This window comes from Eleutherodactylus coqui, chromosome 12 (assembly GCF_035609145.1).
Source record: "Eleutherodactylus coqui strain aEleCoq1 chromosome 12, aEleCoq1.hap1, whole genome shotgun sequence".
Taxonomy (NCBI): domain Eukaryota; kingdom Metazoa; phylum Chordata; class Amphibia; order Anura; family Eleutherodactylidae; genus Eleutherodactylus; species Eleutherodactylus coqui.
Genome location: NC_089848.1, coordinates 84,150,004 through 84,172,053, shown reverse-complemented (window position 1 = coordinate 84,172,053; position 22,050 = coordinate 84,150,004). Strand labels below are relative to the sequence as shown.

General features: G+C 44.3%; 1 protein-coding gene across 5 annotated transcripts in view; it reads left to right on the top strand.

The window, feature by feature from the left end:
- PHF14 (PHD finger protein 14) overlaps window positions 1-22,050 on the top strand; it is a 250,852-nt gene that overhangs the window by 142,826 nt on the left and 85,976 nt on the right. For 4 of the 5 annotated variants that reach the window (XR_010787298.1, XM_066584616.1, XM_066584614.1 and 1 more), the window contains one exon: window positions 13,959-14,076. The exons of the other annotated variant lie outside the window; for it this stretch is intronic. Coding sequence is in view for 3 of the 4 variants with exons in the window: in XM_066584616.1 (XP_066440713.1) it covers window positions 13,959-14,076 (118 nt within the window). In the remaining variant the exon portion in view is untranslated. The remainder of the gene's footprint in view (window positions 1-13,958; window positions 14,077-22,050) is intronic. 5 annotated transcript variants of the gene reach the window in all.

Here is a 22,050-nt window from a genome sequence, read left to right as displayed (position 1 = left end):
CGGACACTCACCGATGTATTATTGATGGCCCATTTTGTGAATAGGCCATTGATAGTTTACAACTGGACAAACCATTTAAATATCTGTTACAACTAAAGCTATGATGCCCAGGATATTGCCGTTTTGCCCTGGTGTGTGCGGTATGCAGGCCGTCCAATGAGTTGTATCCTGGTTTGCACTGGTCTTGGCTCTCTTCTGCCTTCTGGTTCTCTAAAACCCAACCCCTTGCCGAATGGCTGAGATTTTCAGCTCTTGCTTATGATTAGGATTGAGTAAACCGAACCAGTTGAACCCTGTTTTGGGTTGAACTTTGCTAAAAGATTGCTTCGCGTAGAACTTGAACTTCTGGCGGTTGACCGGCTGCAAGACATCAGTGCTGAAACCACAAGAGAAGAGCCGCCTCCTTCATCCCTCCTTCTCTTCTCTTTCCCCTTCCTTTCTGAGATTCGGCAAACTAATCAAACTTTTTCAAAAGTTTGTCACCGCTATTTATGCACAACTGGGACTGGATGCGTGCACAGTGATGTTAGAGAGGACATGAGTAGAGATGAGCGAGTATACTCGCTAAGGCTAACTACTCGTGCGAGTAGTGCCTTAGTCGAGTATCTGCCCGCTCGTCTCTAAAGATTCGGCGGGGGGCGGGGAGCGGCGGGGGAGAGCGGGGAGGAACGGAGGGGAGATCCCTCTCCCCCCTGCTCAGAGCCGCAACTCACCTGTCACCCGCGCCGGCAGCCGAATCTTTAGAGGCGAGCGGGCAGATACTCGACTAAGGCACTAATTCTGACATCAGGATTTACCCACATGAAGCAATCCCAACCGTTGGTGTGAATATGAAGGCTTCTGTAGACTGGATATATTGTAGCAAACCTTCAGCTGTGCGAAATATTAGGTCTGTTCAGGTGTTGAGCCTCTGGGTGTAAACCCAAGTGTTTTGCATTCGCTGACATTAGGCTTCCTGCACACAGCAGAGCCGGATTCCACATGCGGAATCCCGCAGCAGAATCCGGATCTGGCAGAAGCGCTGTTTGCGCTTATCTGCTCTGTCGCCGGCTTTGCTGTACTGTACATGGACTCGATGGCCTGCCGTCGCACATGCGCGGTTCAGGTTTTATTTCTCAAACTTTTCATTGCAAACTGACCGCGGGTTGGCGGCTTCCATAGAGTTCAAAAACCGGAATGGAAGCAAACAGAAGTCTTTCTGCTTGCTTTCCTTTTTTTTTTTAAATCAGTGGGGAAACAATGGATCAGCCTTTTCAGCTTTATATCAGTTTTTCTGGAAACCCCGAACTGACCCCAACGGCGGTGTGAAAGCAGCCTTACATCTAGAAAACCAGCTTTAGGCCGGATTCACACAGGTTGAGCGCGATATTGGGCCCAGAAACAATCGCGCTTGCTAACATGTGAAACTTCGACCTTCTGGTGCGGTTTGACGTGCGTCAGACAATCGCAAGTGTTTCTCATTGATTTCAATGAGAAACATCACAATGGAGTTGATATTCGTGCGAGATTCTCGCCCGTGTTAATGTAGCCTTTATTCTCTATTTGCTTGGATTCATTCAATTCTATGAAGCCGAACTGCAATACCACGCACAACCTGTACACAGGTGTGGCGCTGTTTTTGGGAGAAACCTGCCATATTTGTGTAATACAAGATAACCCTTCTAGACGGTGACTATTACAGCAGATATAATTGTATCGTCCCAGCTACTCCCAGTAAATTCTTCAGCAGCGCCAGTCTTATCCTCATGCCATGCCGTGTTCTTGGCTCCGCAGCACCGCCATGCAGTCTGGCCCCCGGTGTGCACGTTTAGCCTTCTGCAGGCTGCCTGATAAGATATCCTCCGCTGTAATGAAATTGGATGGGCTTAGGAAGCGCGGTAAATAAAACGAGCCCCCCTCCCCTCCCCCCTCCTTGTCTCAGTCATTATCTTGTTTATCTCATTTACATTGTACAATTAGGATCAACTGTATCGATCAAGGACTAACTAATTTTGAGCGGAAAATTACATGACATTCGGTTTCAGAGCGACGCGTTTCCTCTCGGCGAGCGCTGATTCCGATTACTTCTGCACTGCCGGGATTTGATTTATAACTTTTTTTTTTGTGTGATTTTTTTTTTTCGGTCTGGATTTTAATTTCAGCAAATGGGCAGCGATTGGATTTAGCCGTAACGCGCTATTCTTTGTATGCGCTAACTGAACATATATAGTCAGACTCTTGTTTTTTTTTTTTGTTTGTTTTTTTTTTGCTAACCTGTTTTTCTTTTGAGTTTTTTTTTTTTTGTTAAAATCATTTAATTCAGCATTTGATCATTCAACCCTTAATTACAGCTCCTATTTACGGCATCATGTGACATTTCAGAGGGCAGCAGATGTTGTGTAATCCTTTTATTTCTTGTAGCTTGTCCAGCTCTTCTACTATAGGGCTGCCTTCACACGGGCGAAAGAAGGAAGGGTGCAAGATTTGGGCCTTGCAAGACGTACAAATATGAACCCCACTCCTTTGAATGGGGTCGTACACACGAGCGAGGTTTTCCTGCATGGCACTGCCATGTGGGAAACAAATCGCAGCATGTTCTATGTTGTGCGTGCTCTCGCACCACATGCTAGGTGTACGCAATGCGAGATCTCCCGTTGAAAGAAATGGGAGAAACTCTGTGGTCCTCCGCTGCAGCATGACAGTCACAGCGGAGGATCACTACATCCCCAAAGTGATACGAGGCAGCTTTAACCCTTTCCAATCCACTGTCTGACGTCTGAAGACATTCTGATTGAAGGCTGTACAGCTCCGATGTCGGAAGACATCCGGCAGGGTATTCTTGTTGTAGATTACCGGCCGCTCTGTTGTCGGGGGCCTCTCTGGCATGTTACATACCGCAGTACTGGCTCTAGCCAGCAGATGGCGCCATTGTATAATGGCAGAAAGAGAAAGACCCCTAGGAAACCCTGAATCCAAAATTGGATTGCAAAGGGTTAACATAAAAACGCCCTGCACCTACGAGGAATTCACATGGTGGCGGGCATGATGATATGCTGTGATTCACGTCTGATATTGCGCTCGCCTAAGTTTGTTATAGTTTTCTATTACTTTCTGTAATCCGGAATATCGAATAGTCCAGCTCCTATCATGCCCTGTTGACGCCAGATTAAAGGTTTTTCTTTTTTTAATTACAACATTTTTAACCTATTCCTCTTCATACGGGTGTACAGTAGAGGTAGCCTACTTCTCCGAGTTGCTGCAACGGAGATTTGCTTTCCAGCAGGCAATGGTGAACGTCAGAGAGCAATGTTAGAAAGTACAGATGCGCCTCTTTCCTTTCTTCTTGACGAGCTATGCTCAGGTATGAGTGTCCCGAGAGAACCAGACTTTCAAAATTTGATTTTGTGATACTCTGTCACGAGATCTCTGTTCTATGTGTCTATCGAGGCCACCCAGTGGTTGTGTTGTGCATTGCGGGATTCAATGTTTTTGTTAGCATTCGTTTAATCAGAATATGAAGTCCGAAGTAACTGTAGATATATTCTGACTAGACAATGAATCAAATTCGATTAATCGTCATTTTGCTGAGGCACAATTCTAACTTTTGTCAGAATCGTAAAATTGAGCTTAGCCCTGCCCCTTGTGGTACGGGACTAATATCATGCTGAGAGGGGGAGTGGGTCTGTAATGACTGGGGAGGGGCAGTATATGGAGGCTGTGATGGGGTGTAAATAATACATGGGGGTCTTGGAGGTGTGGAACACGGTCATTCATGTGTATGTAGCTAAACTTCATACCCCATTCTTTTACACAAGGAAATCTCATAGACAGCAATCCTCTGATAATAAGTACTCATTATGGGGGGGGGGGTACAGAAGTAGTTATATTATTTTTAATGCCATGCAAGTACAAAACCACTTTGTAACAAATGGAAATGAGAAAGTGAGTTGAATTAAGAAGGCTTAAAAATGACAGAGGGACTAATGCCAGGACTGATGAAGCGGCAGGATGGGGCTCCAGCTCATTATGTACTCTGTCCATCACTGGTTAGACAAGACATTTCCAAAGCATCGGATAGGCAGATGGAGGCCAGTGAACTGGCCGCATCTCTCCCCGCATCTTACCCCATGTGACTTTTTGCCTTTAGGGCAATCTTAAGGATAAAGTATACACACACCATTTAAACAGGCAACACATTGAAGTTTGCAATCACTGAGGAATTCGATAACATTCCAGTTTAGATGTGTAGGGATGCGTTTGAATATGTGGCTTATAGTCTGCAAGCTTGCCTGGATCTTGAGCGTAGGATGGTCATTATATCGAAAACAGACATTCGATGTACCTTCTAAATGTTTAATTCTAATTTCCATTTGTTACGTTTTATGTCATTGAACTGGCTTGTATTACATTAAAAATTATAGAACTACCGTACCACCATGTATATTAAAGGAGTTTTTCAGGCATATATACTATTGACAACCTATTGATGATCAGTAGTTGATCGGGTAGGGACCACCGCTCGGAAACCCAGCTGATCAGCTAAGTGGGCTCATGCTGTCAGCTGATGCTCCGACTCCTTTGTAGTGGCCGGCACTTGTAATTGCAGGCACAGCTCCCATTGATTTTTCCATGAGACCCCAGCCTGCAGTTACAAGCATCGGCGACTACACAGAGGTTGGAGCACCAGTTTCTGTGTAGTGGAGCTGAAAGTATGTGCCCACTCAGCTGATTGGCCTGGTTCCCAAATGGTGGACCCTGGCCAATCAACTATAGCTCATAGAATGGTAGAGTTTAAAGGGACCCCCAGGGTCATCGGGTCCAACCCCCTGCTCAGTGCAGTATTTACTAAATCATCCCTGACAGATATTTGTCCAGCCTTTGTTTGAACACTTCCATTGAGGGAGAACTCACTACCTCCCGTGGTAACCTGTTCCACTCATTGATCACCCTCACTGTCAGAAAGTTTTTTCTAATATCTAATCTGTCTCCCCTCCCTTTCAGTTTCATCCCATTGCTTCTAGTCTTTCCTCGTGCAGATGAGAATAGGGCTGATCCCTCTGTACTGTGACAGCCCTTCAGATATTTGTAGACAGCTATTAAGTCTCCTCTCAGCCTTCTTTTTTTGCAAGCTACACATTCCCACATCCTTTAACCGTTCCTCATAGGACATGATTACAGACCGCTCACCGTCTTGGTAACTCTTCTCTGAACTTGCTCCATAAGTACTATTGATGACCTACTCTCGGGTCATCAATAGTATTTATGCTTAGAAAACCCCTTTATATAATTGCCATGTATGCTATTCGCTTATGTAAAAAAAAAAAATTTTAAAGTGTCTCAGTATTTTTAGCTTGTTTAGCAACAAAAACAAAACATTGAAATCAAAAAATAAGAAGTGGTTGAAGAAAAAAAAATCAAGATTTTAGTTTTTGGCCAAATAGCCCTAACTGATGATTTTGAGAGAGCTGTAGTGAGCATGCTCTGTGACATGTGCAGGAAGAAGGAAGAGCAAGCTGAACTGTTTCAGCTTAACCCCTCCAGAGATTTAACTTTCTTGGCAGGTACACTAGCATAAGAAAACATGTCTCAATGACTTTTGTGGGAGAGTGTAGTGAGCATGCTCTATGATATGTTTCGGAGATCACTGTGCAGGAAGAGGGTAAAGTAGCTGAGCTGTCTCCAGATCACATTCTCCAAATTTACTTCAAGGCAGGAATATAGATATTAGAAAACAAGATCAGATAATGTCTCAACAACTTTTGTGGGAGAGTGTAGTGAGCATGCTCTATGATATGTACAAAGGTCACTGTGCTGGAAGAGGGCGGCGGAGCGGTTTCCAACTTGCCTCCACCATCATCATCATTATCCTGTGTATTGTGGCGGTGCAGTGCACAGGGGGGCCTGTAGAGGGCCAGAGACAGGACTCCTGGTGTGAGGGTTAACCAAGGGGTGGAGCAGGAACCAGATAAAAGACAGTTCCTGCCAAAGACAAGAGGGGGGGAGTGTTTGGCTGAGAGAGCCAGAAAGACAGCTCAGTGGAGCTGGGAGGGCTGCTAGCCCAGGGTCTGGTGCAGACCAAGAAGGCCAGAGGTTGACAGGGTGACGCCCCTAACCACAACACCTGAGAGAGGGCCAGCGCAGCCTAGGAAGGTGCTGCAGGCTGGTGGCCTGAAAATGCAAAGAGTCCGACAGGGATGACACCCCTGGACTCCCACCCAAGTTGGGGTGCTTATGGACATAGTGTGATGTGATGTGATGTGAAATAAACGCTGGCAGGAGCCAGAGAAAGAGATACGCTATTCCTGAGCCGTGTTTACCTGTGTGGTGCGCCATTTCTGGTACAAGAGGTCAGCAATCCCGAGGCAAGAGTACCCCCCTTGCTACAGTATATATATATATATTTATATATGTATGTATGCAATCAGGTAATGTCTCATTGTCTTTATTGAGTGTAGTGGGCATGCTCTATGACATGTACAGAGGTCGCTGTACACAAACGAGGATGAGGAGCTGAATCTTCTCCAGGTCCGCTCCCCCAGAGATCACTTCTTGGCAGGCATAGGGACACAAACCAAGGGCAGATAATGTCTGACACTAATGGGAATGATTAGCTGGCAAGCTCTGTGACACATTCAGAAGTCAATGTGCATGGAGGGGAACTGGATTGTCTTCATCACTTATTGTCAATGTTGTGGCCCTGCTTTGGAGTTTGGATGATACGCTGAATGGATTACAGTTTATAAAATGCCTTGCATAACCCTTCTGCCTCCTTGCACCTATCGCTCGCTATGCCTGTTGGCGCACCTTAGTGCATATATAGGAAAGTGCATGCTGGATGAGGCATGGAATAATGGAAACGCATACGCCGTTCACAAAAGAGCTCAGGTAGACCTGATGATGAAATATTGCATATTTCGAAACGTAGGAAGAAATTCAAAAAGTTTTTTACATGAGTTTCTGGCATTAAAAAAGTCACACATTTTTGTACAAGTGGGGATTTTTGCTAAATTTGTGACTTTTCAGCTTTTTGCCCTGCCTTCACCATTTTTGTTTACAAATAAAAAATTTTAAAAAGTGTGTGGGCCTTGCTGGGAAGAGCGTGGCCACTCCAGAAATTGACTGAAACTGGCGTAAATTATGCCCGAAGTGTTTGCCATGTTACACCTATCCTAGGTTTCGGTGCTGGTGTACAGAGTTGAACGGTGGATTTGTTTCTTCTACTTTCCCCTAGCTGCAGCCGTGTACGTTGTATTGACCATACAATACTTATGTTCCTTAGCACTGCTTAATTTAACGGGTGAGTACAATCTCCCCCCCTCTAAATGTTTTACCAGGTTTCACCCATTGGTGCGCTTGTAGCGTTTTATTTTTTTACTCATTTTTGGGTGCAGTAAGGCGTTTTGCAACAATCGCCGCCCTTCCGCAAAATTATAACCAGGGGGGAATCAAAAAATCGCACCTACTTCGCTTGCTTCCTATGGAAGAGCTTTTTCTAAACGTACCGTACCCCTTTCAATTACTGTCAGGAATGGCTCCGTCAGTCAGAAAGGATCTGAGCAGAAAAGCTTCCTCTCAAGCTTTGTGGATTACAGTAGGGCAAGCACATCATTCCAGCTTTATTAATAGGCGCAGAGAGGTGATGTGTACAGCATAAAAATCCTGCAGTGTAATGAGAGGAAGAATGGCCACATATATTTCCAGCAGAATGACCTTTCTAAAGCTCGTCGTAGAATATTGAAATATATAACAGTTCACTTGTCCTTTCCCTGTGGCAGGATATTGCCTCAGTCATTTCTTCTGTGCTTCCTCCGCCTCTTTATAATTATTGCTTGTTTGCTGACATGTCTTGTATCTTAAAACCAGCTGGAAATATTGTATGTAATCCTCATTTATATAGAGCGGTATACAAGCAGCAAGAATGTAATAAATATTCACTCTATCTATCTGGAATGGATTTAGCTATATGATGGACATATTGCTAGAGATGAGTTGCACCTTACAAAGACAGGAAAGCATATAATTGCAGACACCTTGCTACACGAATCAGGAGAGCTTCGAATTAGAACAATATGGGAAGCGAAGTGAAAGGCCAGGCAAAAATATACAGCTAATGCATACAATTAAGAATCTCGCTATTAGAAGTGGAAAGAAAGAACAAAAACAAAAAATTTAGAAGGAAAGTAGAGGAGTAAGAGACACCGATCACAAACTAAAAGGTTTCTACACAAATGCACAGAGCATGGGAAACCAACAAGGAGAATTGGAGCTCCTAACACAGGAAGAGAAATATGATGTCATAGGCATCATGGAAACTTGGTGGAATGATGCACATGATTGGAATACAGGGCTTGAAGGCTACAATTTTTGTCTGTGCGAAACAGACTTAATTAAAGGGGAGGAGGTCTTGTGTTGTATGTTAGGAAAGCATTAATCTCCACCAAGATTCAAGATTCAGAGCATGGTAGTTCTGTAGAAACTGTTTGGGTAAGAATTACTAAATATTGGTAAGAATTGGGCATTTACTATAGGCCACCTGGACAAGCAGAAGATATGGATGAACTCTTTCTACATCAGATGGCCTAGCTCTCAAAAACGCATGACAACGTGATTATGGGAGATTGTAACTATCCAGACATTTGTTGGGAATCTCTCTCGGGTAAAAGTAATGGATCCAACAAATTCTTAGCCGCTTTTGCTAACCACTTTATTTTCCAAAAGGTAGAAGAGAAAACAAGGGGATCTGCTATCTTGGACCTAATTCTTACCAACAGGTAGGAAATGGTTGAGGAAGTATGGGTGGCTGGGTCCTTAGGAGGCAGTGATCATGCCATCCTTGAATTTTGGATAACAAGGGGCGAAAGACCTGAGAAAACTCAGACCTCAAGGTTCGATTTCAGAAAGGCAAATTTTAATAAACTCAGAAAGAGGGTAGGAAGAATCCAATGGCTGGATGTTCCTAAGGACAGAAATGTCCAAGAAGCTTGGGAAATATTGCGAAGTGAGATTCTTAATGCACAATCGTTAACAATCCCCAAAAGAAGGAAGAATGGGAAGCATTTAAAGAGACTAGTAAATGCAACATCAACTAATATTCTCTGTGCTTTTGAAGGAATAAAAAATCTAGGCTATCTATATAGAGAGATGGTGAGGGAACACTTAACTAACTTAAGGGAATTAAAGTATCCAGGTCCAGAGGTAATTGCTGAACCACTCGCCGTAATCTTGAAAATTCCTGTAGAATTGGTGAAGTCCCAGAAGATTGGAGAAGGGAAAATGTTGTCCCTATCTTCAAAAAAGGGAAGAAGGTGAATCCAGGAAACTACAGGCCTGTGAGTCTAACCTCTATATGGGGAAAGATCTTTGAACAAATCATGAAATAGCATGTATGCAAGTACTTAGATGAAAATGCAGTAATTAACCAGAGCCAGCATGGATTTTTAACAAACAAGTCTTGGCAGACTAATCTAATTCCTTCTATGGCAGAATTATGGACTGGGTTGATCAGGGAAATGGGGTATAAATAATATATCTTGACTTTAGGAAAACATTTGATAAGTATCTCAACCCATCCTTATTCACAAAATGGCCAAATATGACCAATACAACTTTTAGGTGGATTCACTACTGGCTGAGTGATCATACTCAAGAAGTGGTCATAAATGACTGTGCATTCAATTGGAAGAATGTCTTAAGTGGGGAACCACAAGGTTGTCTACGGTTGTTCAACATTTTCATAAATGATCTAGAAGAGGGAATTGAGGGAAAACTAATCAAATTTGCCAATGATACAAAGCTAGAAGGGATAGCTAATACTAGATCTTGATGAAACTGACAGGGAAGAGACATGATTAGATATTAGAAAAAAACTTCTTAACAGTGAAGATGATCAATGAGCGGAACAGGTTGCCACGGGAGGTGGTGAGTTCTCCTTCAATGGGCATCTTCAAACAGCGGCTGGATAGATATGTCTGCGATGATTTAATGAATCCTCCATTGAGCAGGGGGTTGGACCTGATGACCCTGGAAGCCCCTTCCAATTCTACCATTCTATGATCTGTGTATCTGTCTATATCCATCCAATGTATCATGTTAAGTAACTTTTTACCTAGTTTTATTTTCCACTCATATTCAGAGCTGCATTCAGAATTCTAGTCGTTGCTGTTTGAAATCAGCACTGAGTAGATACACACCGTAGCTGGAAGTGCAGAATACATTGCACTCTGGTGTTGTGGTAGATGTTGTCACCAAACGTCAAGTGACCACTGAAACGTCATTGTTTTGAACTCCTGGCATCTCGGCACCCAAAATGTGAGCACCGTAGAGGGAGACCCAACTCTATAAATTTTCAAAAGCAGCCCAGGTAGTCTTTGGCCACTGCTTTGTTAATGTTTGCACCCATGTACAGTTTTCTGCTTTTTGCAATCCACTTACTAATGGGTGACTGTACTGACTGCTTCCTCTCCCACACTTCCCATACTGCATTGCATAGCCATGCACCAATTGGCTGCAAGGTGACATCTGAATGTTTGCCCTGCTGTTGCATTTAGTAACTAGCAGCGTCCCCATGCCCATGTTGTTGGAGAAGCCAAATCCCTAACAACAGGCAGTGGATTGCAAAGTTGCTGTAAGTGAGTCCCCTAGTGACAGCCACTTCCAATTTGACTATGTGTTAAAACAAAGAAAATAATGCAAGTCTATTACAAGATTGATTGATACACACACAAGCTGTTAGGTGAGCAGAAGTTGTGTGAAAATGTCAAACTAAGGTTTTAGAATACTGTTTTATCCAAAAATGGAGTGGAAGAGATAGGACAGCGCCTCTTGTGTACCTGGGATATGAATGAGTGCTCAGGAGCACATAAGAGAAAGAGACTTGTGGTGGTCACAGGTGGTGGGAGGGAAAACCCTGTCCCAGGTGGGGGGCATCAAAAGAGAGCATGCATGGAGAAAGGCCTGGGGGGTGAGACCTCCAGAAATGAGAGGGACACAGACTTCAATTTTTTTCTTCGTTAGTTCTTTTTGTACTTGAGAAAGGAGCGTGCCAGCTCCGAAACGCGTAGCACTACATCTTCACGTCTGGAGCTCTGTTTTAATAAACATCTTTTCTATCTACTAAAGAGCGTTCCTATTGCTTCCCTTTTATGGTCCTTTTGGTCCATGTACCTATACGTCCACCCCTACAGATAGTCACAGTTGACACTTCACGGGTCACCCTGAGCGCAGGAGATACTTTTTTCTCATTTTCTAATAGAATACTGTTTTATATTTACTTGGTGTATAAATACTTTATATGTATAATAGAAGATCAGCATTAAATTGGAAGACTCTCTTATATTTATGAATATTATATGTAGATGTAAAGTAATTTGACGGCCCCCATTTACTAAGCAGTTTGTGCTGTTTTTATGTTGATAAACTTGCAAATTCTGGCGTGCGACATTATAACAAGGGAAGTGAATGTGAACTCAAAAGGAGACCGTTTAGCCAGATTAATTACGTAGAATAGATAGGAACAGTGCGAGTTCACAGATCCTTTTTCTTAGGTATAAAAAATACCAATTTTAAAGCAGTGTTCCCATCATGGCCAAACATGTCCATGATGGGAACACCTCTGTGTGTGAGGTGGCTGGAAGGATGGAAGCAGCCAATTGTGGCTGGGCTACTCTGTAGAAGTGATTGGGAGTCACTGAAACACCATAGCACAGCATGCTCCGCTTATTCTGTAATTCCTGACTTCCACAAATGGCCGTGTCTGGGACAGTGGGGACAATAACTCAAGATAGGTATGAGTCCCTGAGGTTGGACCTGCAACTTATCATACTTTTACGACATATCCTCTGAATATGTCATAAAAGTCAAGATGGTATTACTCCTTCAATAAATATGGTATTTTGTTCAGAAGTGGTGCTAGACTTGTGAAAAAGATCTAATGGTATCCAGACAAATCACACAGCGTTCCCAGACGTAGATATAACTAGGAACCAGCTGCACTGAATTTTTACCAATACAAAGTGTACTTATGAGTCAGTAGTGATTATATAAAACTTTAAAGCGTGCCTGAGTTTTCAACAGGTTTTCTAAAATATTTCCGGTTTTCCTTACCCTCTCGTTTGCCTCTATTTGCACCTTGTTTCATGTTTATAAATTCTGATTTCCAGGTGGTATTGCCCATTTTTCTGCTGCCTGCTTTTTGAAATCCACTTTATGCAATGGAGGATGTTGCAAGCCTACCATTTTACTAGTAGTTCACTGTCCTGTATTTCCTTTCCCTCACTTTTCATGCCACTTGCACTGTTTTAGATCCAATTAACAGGGAGGCGGTATCTGAATGCCCACAAGTCTGCTGTCCCAGGATAATTGTAGCAGTCAGGCATTCAGAAATATTCTGGCCGTGTGCTTAGTAAACCCAGAATAATGTACATACACACATGCTGTAATTGCAAAAGGCAGAGAATGTGGAGATTGTTTACACAGTGTCTGCAGATCTGTCAACGTGTGAGTGTGCTGTAGTGAGCCTGTGAAGAAAGTCCATCTCTCACGGCTAAGAAAACTTCCCAGTGTTCCATTTATTACTGAAGCTCAACACCAAACAACCGACAGTGGCTTGCAGAGGAACTGGAAGGGAGACCCCTAGTGGCAGCCAGTTCAAATTTGATTTACAGTGGTAAAACAAAAAATGTAATTTCAAGTATATTACAAGATTGATGAGACACACCAATGAGGCTATTAGATGAGCATAATTTGTCTAAAAAGTTAGTGTCCCTTTTAAAATCTGTCTGTACTTAAGGAAGGAGGGGGATTAAGCTGCAGCGTCTTTCATTGTGCCTTAAGTTTGCTTGCTGTGAGAGGAGGTGAAGAGTGACATAATGGAACCGACACTCTAAGGCCTTAGTCAGACGGGCGTTTTTTGCCGCGATTTGCGCATGTGCATGCGTCCGGCGATTTTATGAAACCATTGCTTTGCAATGGTATCGAACACATGAGAGCTTTTTATGCGCTCGTCCGATAAATTATAGAACAGAAATCGCAGATCGCACCTATCTGCGATCTGCGATTCCTGTTCTCTTCTCTATATGCGCTCAATGGGGCCCGCGGCAGCAGCGCCGACCCCATTGAGAACATATAGAAGACAAATCCTTCTCTGCCACAGCTGTAACAGCTGTGGCAGAGAAGAACGATGTTTGCCCATTGAATTCAATGGAGCCGGCAATACAGCCGACTCCATTGAAAGCAATGGGCTGCCGGCGTGCGCGGGATGAATTGTCAGGAAGGGCTTAAATATATAAGCCCTTCCCTGCAATTCATCCAGAAAAGTGTTAAAATAAAGAATATATATATACTCACCTGCTCCCGGCAGCCGGAGTTCCGTGCGGCCGGCCTGCAGTGGGTGTGAAGGGGGTGTGAGTCAGACCTGCCCCCTGATTGGCTCAGCGCTGAGCCAATCAGGGGGCAGGTCTGACTCACACCCCCTTCACACCCACTGCAGGCCGGCCGCGCGGAACTCCGGCTGCCGGGAGCAGGTAAGTATATATATATATTCTTTATTTTAACACTTTTCTGGATGAATTGCAGGGAAGGGCTTATATATTTAAGCCCTTCCCGACAATTCATCCCACACTCGCCCGCAGCGCATTGCTTTCAATGGAGCGGGCTGTATTGCCGGCTCCATTGAATGCAATGCGCTGGACAGCTCCGGCCCGTTTCTAATGAAACGCGGCTAGGAGCAGATTTTCGGGCGATTTTCGCGCACCGGTCACGCGATTTGCGGATGTGCATCCGTCATGCGATCCGCAAATCGCGTGAAAAAACGCCCGTCTGACTAAGGCCTAGTAAGGGCAAATATCACACTAGGATGAGCCTGTCCACAGAAACCCTCATAGGGCCGGAGCGCAGCCCTAGTTTTTGTCCCGCTGCAGATGCCGTTTCCTTTTCAGAGGCATTGCACTTGCTATACTGGTCTACTTTTGCTTCTCTTGCAGGTGTGATGAATGTAAACTCTGCTACCACTTTGGGTGCCTGGACCCTCCTCTGAAAAAGTCTCCAAAGCAGACGGGATATGGATGGATATGCCAGGAATGTGACTCTTCTTCTTCCAAAGTAAGTCCCATGGTCTAGAGAATGTATCTGAAAAAAGGTAGCGCTACAAGCTCGCAGAGTCCATGTATGGGATGTGATCGCGTGTCTAGGACATTTCAAGAGACTTTTTCCAAAGTTCTCCTTTGCGCAGGATTTCCCTTGATTACAAAAAGTGCAGAGAGGGGTGCAAGTGCCTTCCCAGTTTAATCCCACTTTGCATTCACAAGTTTAGCTGTGCCCCCCCCTTTTTTTTCCAGCAAACCCGTCTCGTATACCAGAATATGACTGAAAATAATATATAATTTCTGTACCCTATATTACACCACTTTCTGCAATCAAGTATTACTAATTAATATAGCGCAACTTATACTGCAGGATAGTACAGAAATTGGCATTGGTCGCTGTCCCCGTTTGGGGTTCTTTATCTGAATTACAAATTATGTTTTTGGAGTGCTTGGGTAGGGGGTGGGGGGGGGACATACTACCTCCATGCCGATGTGCCAACCTGCATCTTGCTCGTCGTCACATATAAAGGGAGTGACTTCCAGAAGTGTGCACCATATCATCTTCATGGCCTCACCTGATTGTGACCATGTGGCTTCTCAAAGCCAAACGTGCAAGTGCTGTAGCCATGTCCGATGCTGACTGTGTCTGATGGCAACCAGCAGCATTGTGAATACAGCTCTGGGCTCTAGTAGAAGTTGTCTGTAAGAGAGAAGTGGTACAGTTTATTAATACCACCTAGGGGGCCTTGTGTGACGCAGAGTGTTAAGGCAGCAATATGCAGTCCTAAGCTCTCGCTCACGACCTGAAGGTTCATAAGCTCTCACTCACGCTCACGACCTGACGGTTGTAGGTTCAATCCCCGCTTGGTTCAGGGTTCCACCCTTCCGAGGTCGGTAAAATGAGTACCTGGCCTGCTGGGGGTAATAAATAAATTAGCGCTATATAAATAACAAGTCCCTTCCCCCTAATACATGTTTATATAGCAGTATAACTTTTTAAGTAGATTGGGCGAAGTTCACATTCTAATTAAGATGGCCAATGACATGGAACAGAAGAAACAAACGCATGTCATGCTGGGTACTTCAAAGGATGGAAACCGGCAGTACCTAATGGAACCCATTGACTAAAATCGACAATATAGCGCTGGGCGTTGCACTTTTTTTTTTTTTCCCAGCATTTATGACGAAAATCATGATGTATAGCTCCAAGTGGAAATATGAACAGAGCCTGAGTTCTGTCTACGAACTTAAAGGAGTTCTGTCATTCAAAAAAGGATTCTACACTTGCCTATTCCTCCCCAGGCAGTCTACTTACCGCATCTTCACTTTGCCGATCTTCTCCTGTCTCCTGCAGTCCCCCCGGGTCACCTCACCTTCAGCCGACCGATTCTTCGTCTTCCGGTGACTAACTTTCCATTGGCTGCAGTCGTCTTCCTGCGGGGCAATGTACCCAGTCACTAGTGACGTAGCGTTCACTGACTAGCAGGAAGAGCCGAATGCTTAGTCGAGCTAATGTCAATACTGTGCATGCGCACAGTCTCGACGCTAGAGTTCCTATACTAATGCTGTGATACAGTGTAGTGCGCATGCGCAATTTAGCAATAGACTGGAATAGCATCCGGCGCATCCTGCTAGGCAGTAAATGTTACGTCACTATGACGGAAGAAGAAAGCCGCTGCATAACAGAAGAAGAGGATCCGTCCGGCTTGTGGTGAGGTGACCCGAGGACTGCAGGAGCCAGGAGAAGATCGGTAAGTAGAAGATTTGGTAAGTAGGTAAGTAGACTGACGGGCAAGGAATAGGGAAATATTGATTTTTTTTTTTCATAATGACAAAACCCCTTTAAATATATTCAGTGGTCTTTGACGAGTTGAATCCCACACATTGACGTTTCTATGAGTTGTGATGGAAGAAACTGTCTTAAAGGGACCCTATCATGTTAAGCATAAAGTCTGATCTACATGCGGCGTGTAAGGAGGAGCCGAACAGATGTAGGCTTCTGGGAAAACTTTAAATCTAACTTATAACTTACTGATTGAAATCTCACTTATTCTGGGCTAGTATCGGTCTGAGTACCTCGGACCAACATCGCACTCACCTGTGTGAATTCAGGTTTAGGAGTCCAGCGGGCACTTCTAATCAATCATTGATGGTCATTTCTATGTACCCTAATACAGAAATAGTTGTCAGCCACCGAGCAAGACAATATATATAGTTATGCTGACTCGTTTTCTACAAGACTATATATCAGTCTATCAACTTCTTCTGCCCTTTAGCATGCAGCACATTGATTAACCCTTTAGTGACCAGCCTTTTTTTCTGCTTTAAGGACCCAGCGATTTTGATCATTGCACAACTCGTTGACAGCCATATGAGGGCTTGTGTTTCTTTGGGATGAGTTGTATATTTTAATGGCACCCCCCTTGGATACATATAATGTGTTGTAGAACTTTTATTATATTCTTGGGGGTAGCAGATAGGAAAAACATCCAGACTTTCCGCCATTGTTTTCGGAGCATTCACCATTCGGTAAAAATACCATAACCTTCTTCTCTAGATCAGCCGGATTGCTGCCATACCAAGTTTATAGAGGTTTTTTTCCTGCTTTAGCACAATAAAAACATGTTTTTAAAGGAAAACTATTGAATCTGCATCTAAGACCCATCTAATTTTCGTTTTACGACAACGGAGCTATATGAGGTTTTGTGTTTTGCAGTAGAGTTGTAGGTTTTTTTTTATTAGTACCAGTCTGAGGCACATGTGACTTTTGGATTGCTTTTTATCACATATTTCGGGAGGCGAACAAAAGAACAACAGCGATTCTGGTGTTACTTTATAAAATCACGATGTTCACCATGTGAGATAAATAACAAAATATTTTCACTGTTTGGTTTGTTACGAATGCGGTAATACTTGTTATGTGTTGGGTTTTTTTTCCATTTTTTTTTTTGTTGATGTTTTATCCATTTAAAATGGGTTTTTGTGGTGAAAAATATGTATTTTTTGACAATTATATTTAAATTAAACATTGAACTTTTTTTCACACAGTTTTTTAGATCCTTAAGAGGACTTGAAGATGTGATCATTCGATCGCTAGGATAGTACACTGCATTACTTATGCAGTGTATTCTACTAAGGCCTAATAGGATGAGTTACATGGCAGACATGGAGCCCTTTGTCACATTTCCAGCTGCCATGAGAACCTATTGGTATCTTGCAATCAAACTGCGGGGTGCTGATGGGAAACAACCCCCCCCCCCCCACCACCACCACCACCACCCGTCATCTGACTACATGCTGCAGTTGCTATTGATTGTGGCATGTAAGGGATTAAACTGCCAGAGGCCGCCTGCACACGGGCAGAAAGCCCGCGGCGGTATTTCCCGCGGGATTTCCGCCACTGAAAGTTTGCATAGGAGTGCATTACAATACGCACTCCTATGCAGACGGCCGCGGTTTGGCCGCGCAAAATCTCGTGCGGCAAACAAACCGCGGCATGTCCTATTTTTGTGCTTGGCACGCACTCACCCGGCCGCCGGCTCCAGTCTGCGCATACGCCAGCTGCGCCGCAGCCGGCACATGAAAGAGCCAGGGCCGCCAGGCGCGGGTGAGTACGCGCTCATCCCTGCAGGCTCTCGGGTCGGGTCCCGTGGCGAGAATTCTCGCTGCCGGATCCGACCCGCTCGTCTGCAGGCGGTCAGAGTCTGAACTTTCTCCGTTCCTGGCTGTTAATAAGTCACCACCTCAAAAAGATGCATCTGCAGGTTTAAAACCCATTAGTAACCTTCATAACAAGGCGTATTGGTATACACTAAGGTCCAACGTCCATAGGCGAATTTGATTGGCGGAATCCGCATGTGAGAAAAATCGCAGTATGGAGGCGTCCAACCCGCAGCCCATATGCAGTTAATATTGCGTATGGGCTGCAGGCACCCGTGTCATTGCTTAGTGACGGCGTGGGGGACGCAAACAATGAGAAAAAAGAAACTGCACTGCGCAAGACCACCATATGCGCAATACAGAAAAATTAGGTATGCGGGATGACTGGCCAGAATCCACTGCGGCCTCCCACATGCGGAATCCGACCCGTTCATGTGAGCCCAGCCTTATACTGAGAGGATAAAGGAGGTGACCGATTCCTTTTTTTTTTAAAACATGCATTTTTGGAGTTTATTATGAGACTTTAACTTGTACTCCTCAAAAGCATATGCCTTGTCTTAGTCTCCACAGTATTTCACATCGAAGCAGTAGTTAGTGCTCCAGAGCTGCTCTTCTTACCATACTTAATGATTGAAAGTTGAAAACAATATTGGTCCTATTGAGGGAGACCTTACTGTGGTCTCCCAGGCTGTATGCACTTTGCTACTCCCACGCTCTTACTATGTCCATCACTCCTGTGTATAGTTTTCATAGTTGCACTTTCTATACCTCTCCGTAGTGATTGCGTGTCACATGCCGGGCAGCAGATAATGTAGACTCAATGGTCGATAGAGAGTAATGACAGCACTACCCTGCAGTGTAATAAAGAGGCACGCAGGCACCTGTAAATGTAAAGGCCCGTTACACGGAGCGATGATCGCTCAAAAATTGCTAAAAAGCGTTGCGTCTAAGCGCGTGGCCATTGCGCACTTTTCGTGCACTGCTAGCTGATCGTTAAATTCAGGCCAACCTAAAAAGCGGCAGTCAGCCTTATCAGCAGTTCTCCCCGGGGAGTGCTGATAGCATTGTTTCCCGACGGAGAGCCAAGGAGCTGAATGCAGATAAGAGCGCTCCGGCTATTAACTGCTTTCAGAGAAGGCTTCATTTTCACACTTAATTGCTCTTAAGTAGCTGAGTAGCTACTTAATAGTTTGTGCAAAATGATCGCTCAAAGCTGTCACTCAAACTGTCGTTTGAGCGATCATCGTTCCGTGTAAATGGGCCTGAAGGCATAGTCATTTCCACATTGTTGGATTTCCCCCAGAGTAATCAGTGACATCATAGAGTGAGTCATGTGACCTGCTGGACTGCACAGCGCTCCTGACCCAGCTGATGCAATCATAATCTCCTTCAACCTACTCCGTACAGACCAGCCAGATCACTCCACAAGGCCTCTTGTCCATGGCACGCACAAAATTCCGCAGCAGAAGACCTGCGAGTCAGTGCTGAAATGATCTTTAAATGCTTCCTGGCAATCGCGGATGTTTTGTGTTTTTTTTCCACACATGCACTGCGGATCGTTCACGCGGAATAAAAATTTGCAAGCCTAAATCGACTCCCTTCTCCCTCCATTCCACCTCCCTGCTTGGTCTCCAAACAACCAGAGCGGCATCTGCCTATAAATCCGCAATTAAATTGTGGATGCATTGCGGATCGCTCGCTTCCATAGAGATCAATGGAGCCCTTCCACATGGAATTCACGAAAAAATGGAGCATGCTGCTATTTCTTCAGCTAGCCACAGCCAGCACAATCCAAGTATACTCCATAGAGTGTGCTCCAGTAATGATGAACTGCTAGAGGACATGCTCAAGAGATACTCCTGGCATTGATGAACAGCCAGAGCATGTGTTCTGCACTCTGAGCATTCTCAGAGAGTAGAGGGGATAATGGAAGCTTTAGTCCATGGTAATCCCACCCACAGCAAGCCCTGGCAGCATCAAAACAAGGGTGCAGCACAGAGCTGGGCTAGATGATTGAAATGAAAGCTAATACTTCTGAGCTATAGTGACATTATACGGGGGGCTCTAACACGCGTATCGGTACTATTATGTTGTTTTATAAGCCCAGAAAACACGTTTAAAGCACTTTTTCAAAACTCTTGGGAGTCCCATTCATTTCAATTGCAGGTACATCCTTAGGGAAAGTTTTCACTCACTATCGCATTGGGCGATTTTTATCGCAAGTGTGGAGGCCCCCTAAAGGGGTTGCGCAGTTGTAAACTAACGATGGTCTATGTGTAGGATAGGTCATCAAATGGGTGTCTGCTGCCCAGAACCCCCACGGAATAGCTATTTACCAGGCCAATGCACTTGTGCACTGAGCTGATTTCTGCAGAAGCAGATAGCTCTGTTCCTACTGCAGTGGCCAGGCTTGGTATTGCAGGCTGTGTCCCTATTCACTTCAATAGTAACCTTGGCTGTAATACCAAGCCTGGCCACTGCAGCAAGAACTGAGCTGTCTGCTTCCTGCAGAAATCAGCTCAGTGGAGGAAAACAATGGCAAGGCGATTGATAGGGGTCTAGAGTGGCGAACCCCTACAGATCTGTTATTGATGACTTATTCTGCGCTTAGGCCATCAGTAGTTTACAACTGGACAACCCCTTTAATGTAGAACTTGGGAAGATCATTCTAGTCAGAACTAACCAAAATGAAACGTTCATTGCTCTCTTTAATGGAGGGAGGAAGTGGCTGTCGCAATGAGCTTGGGCAGGTGGATGTGGGAAATGAGCTGTCGGCCCTTGTTTGCAGCTGCCTGATCTCTCTCCTCTCCCACTTACGTCTGTTGGGCGCCCCTTGAGTGAAGAAGAATTGGTATTGAGTTCCTGTCAGCTGCGTAGAATAGAAGGAATTTACCATTCATTAAAAAGGGTTTCATTGTCATTCAGAATCTTTCCCAAATAATTTATTGGAAGATCACAGATTGGAACGTTGTGAAATGGAATGGAGAATAAAGGGGATCGATGAATCGACCGCAGAGGTGGGAATTTTTCACGTGTATACAGTATTTCTTAACCCCTCGGTTACGGGTCTATCTTATGACCTCATGACCAGCCAATTATTCCATTTTTTTCGTTGTCTCATTCCTAGAGCCATAACGTTTTCATTTTGAGGGCTTGTTTTTTGCGGGTGAAGTTGTACTTTTTAATATTATTTATATATATATAGTATGATTTTTATTTTTTATTAGAAAAGTGGAATTTTGAATACATAAATTCCACATTTTAGCATACAGAATTAGGCCACCTGCGCACGAGCAGATTTGCATTGCTCAATCCGGGGCGGGCCTGGGCCCCCAGGTTCCGCAGTAAATAGCGGCCAAAGCATGCTATGGAAAAGTGATTCTTCCTGCACACGAGCGGAAATCAATTGTGATTTCTGCTTGCAGAGGAAAAATCGCAGCATGCTTCATTTTTCTCCGGATTCCGCATGGACGGCTGCCATTGAAGCAAATGGAAGCCGTCCGACCCGCAGCACTCCTGCAATTAACATTGTGGAAACATCGCGTGGGAAATCTGTACTGCGCATGTCCGACGGTGAGCCGTCCGGACCATCCGCAGTACAGAAAAAGAAGACGACTGACAGGTTGTTGTTTTTTTTTACCACCATCAACGATGCTGTTTGACTTTTTTCTATTTTTGTGGGGTGAAGTCTATTTTTATTGCTACCATTTTGTGATCCATGACATTTTTTGACCGCTTTCTATTCCGTTTTGTTTTGTTTTTTGAGGCGAGATATGCAAAATTAGCAATTTTTGCCAGTTTTTTTTTTTTTTTTGTTAGGGCGTGCACCGTACAGGTTTAACGATGTGCTAGCTCTTTTCTGTGGGTTATCGCAAGCGTGGCGATACCTGATTTGTGCTGATTTTTTATTTATTTTTCTGCATGGTATAGGGGGATCAATAGGACTTTAACGTTTTTATTTTTACACATTCTTAACTTATTTTTGTCCCACCTTGGGTCTTGAATCTTTTTAGCTTTGCTTGTTCTTATAATACACTGCTATTCTTCAGTATAGCAGTATATTATATTGATTTGAAGCTCATAGGCTACTGTAGATGGCAGACCCCCCTGCCATCTTCAAACCCCCAGGATCAAGAGCAACCAATCGAGATCCTGCGATCACAGAGGTCCAGTGGGTGACAGACGGAGCCCCCTTCCTCTGTCAGCTTTTTTACTTACCGTGATCGCAGTGGCCACAGCATGTAAAGGGTTAAAGAGTGGGGATGGGAGTTTTCTCTGGTCCCCGCTGTTAGAACAGGTGACTTGTGCCAGAATTCTGTTGCATCGCCAT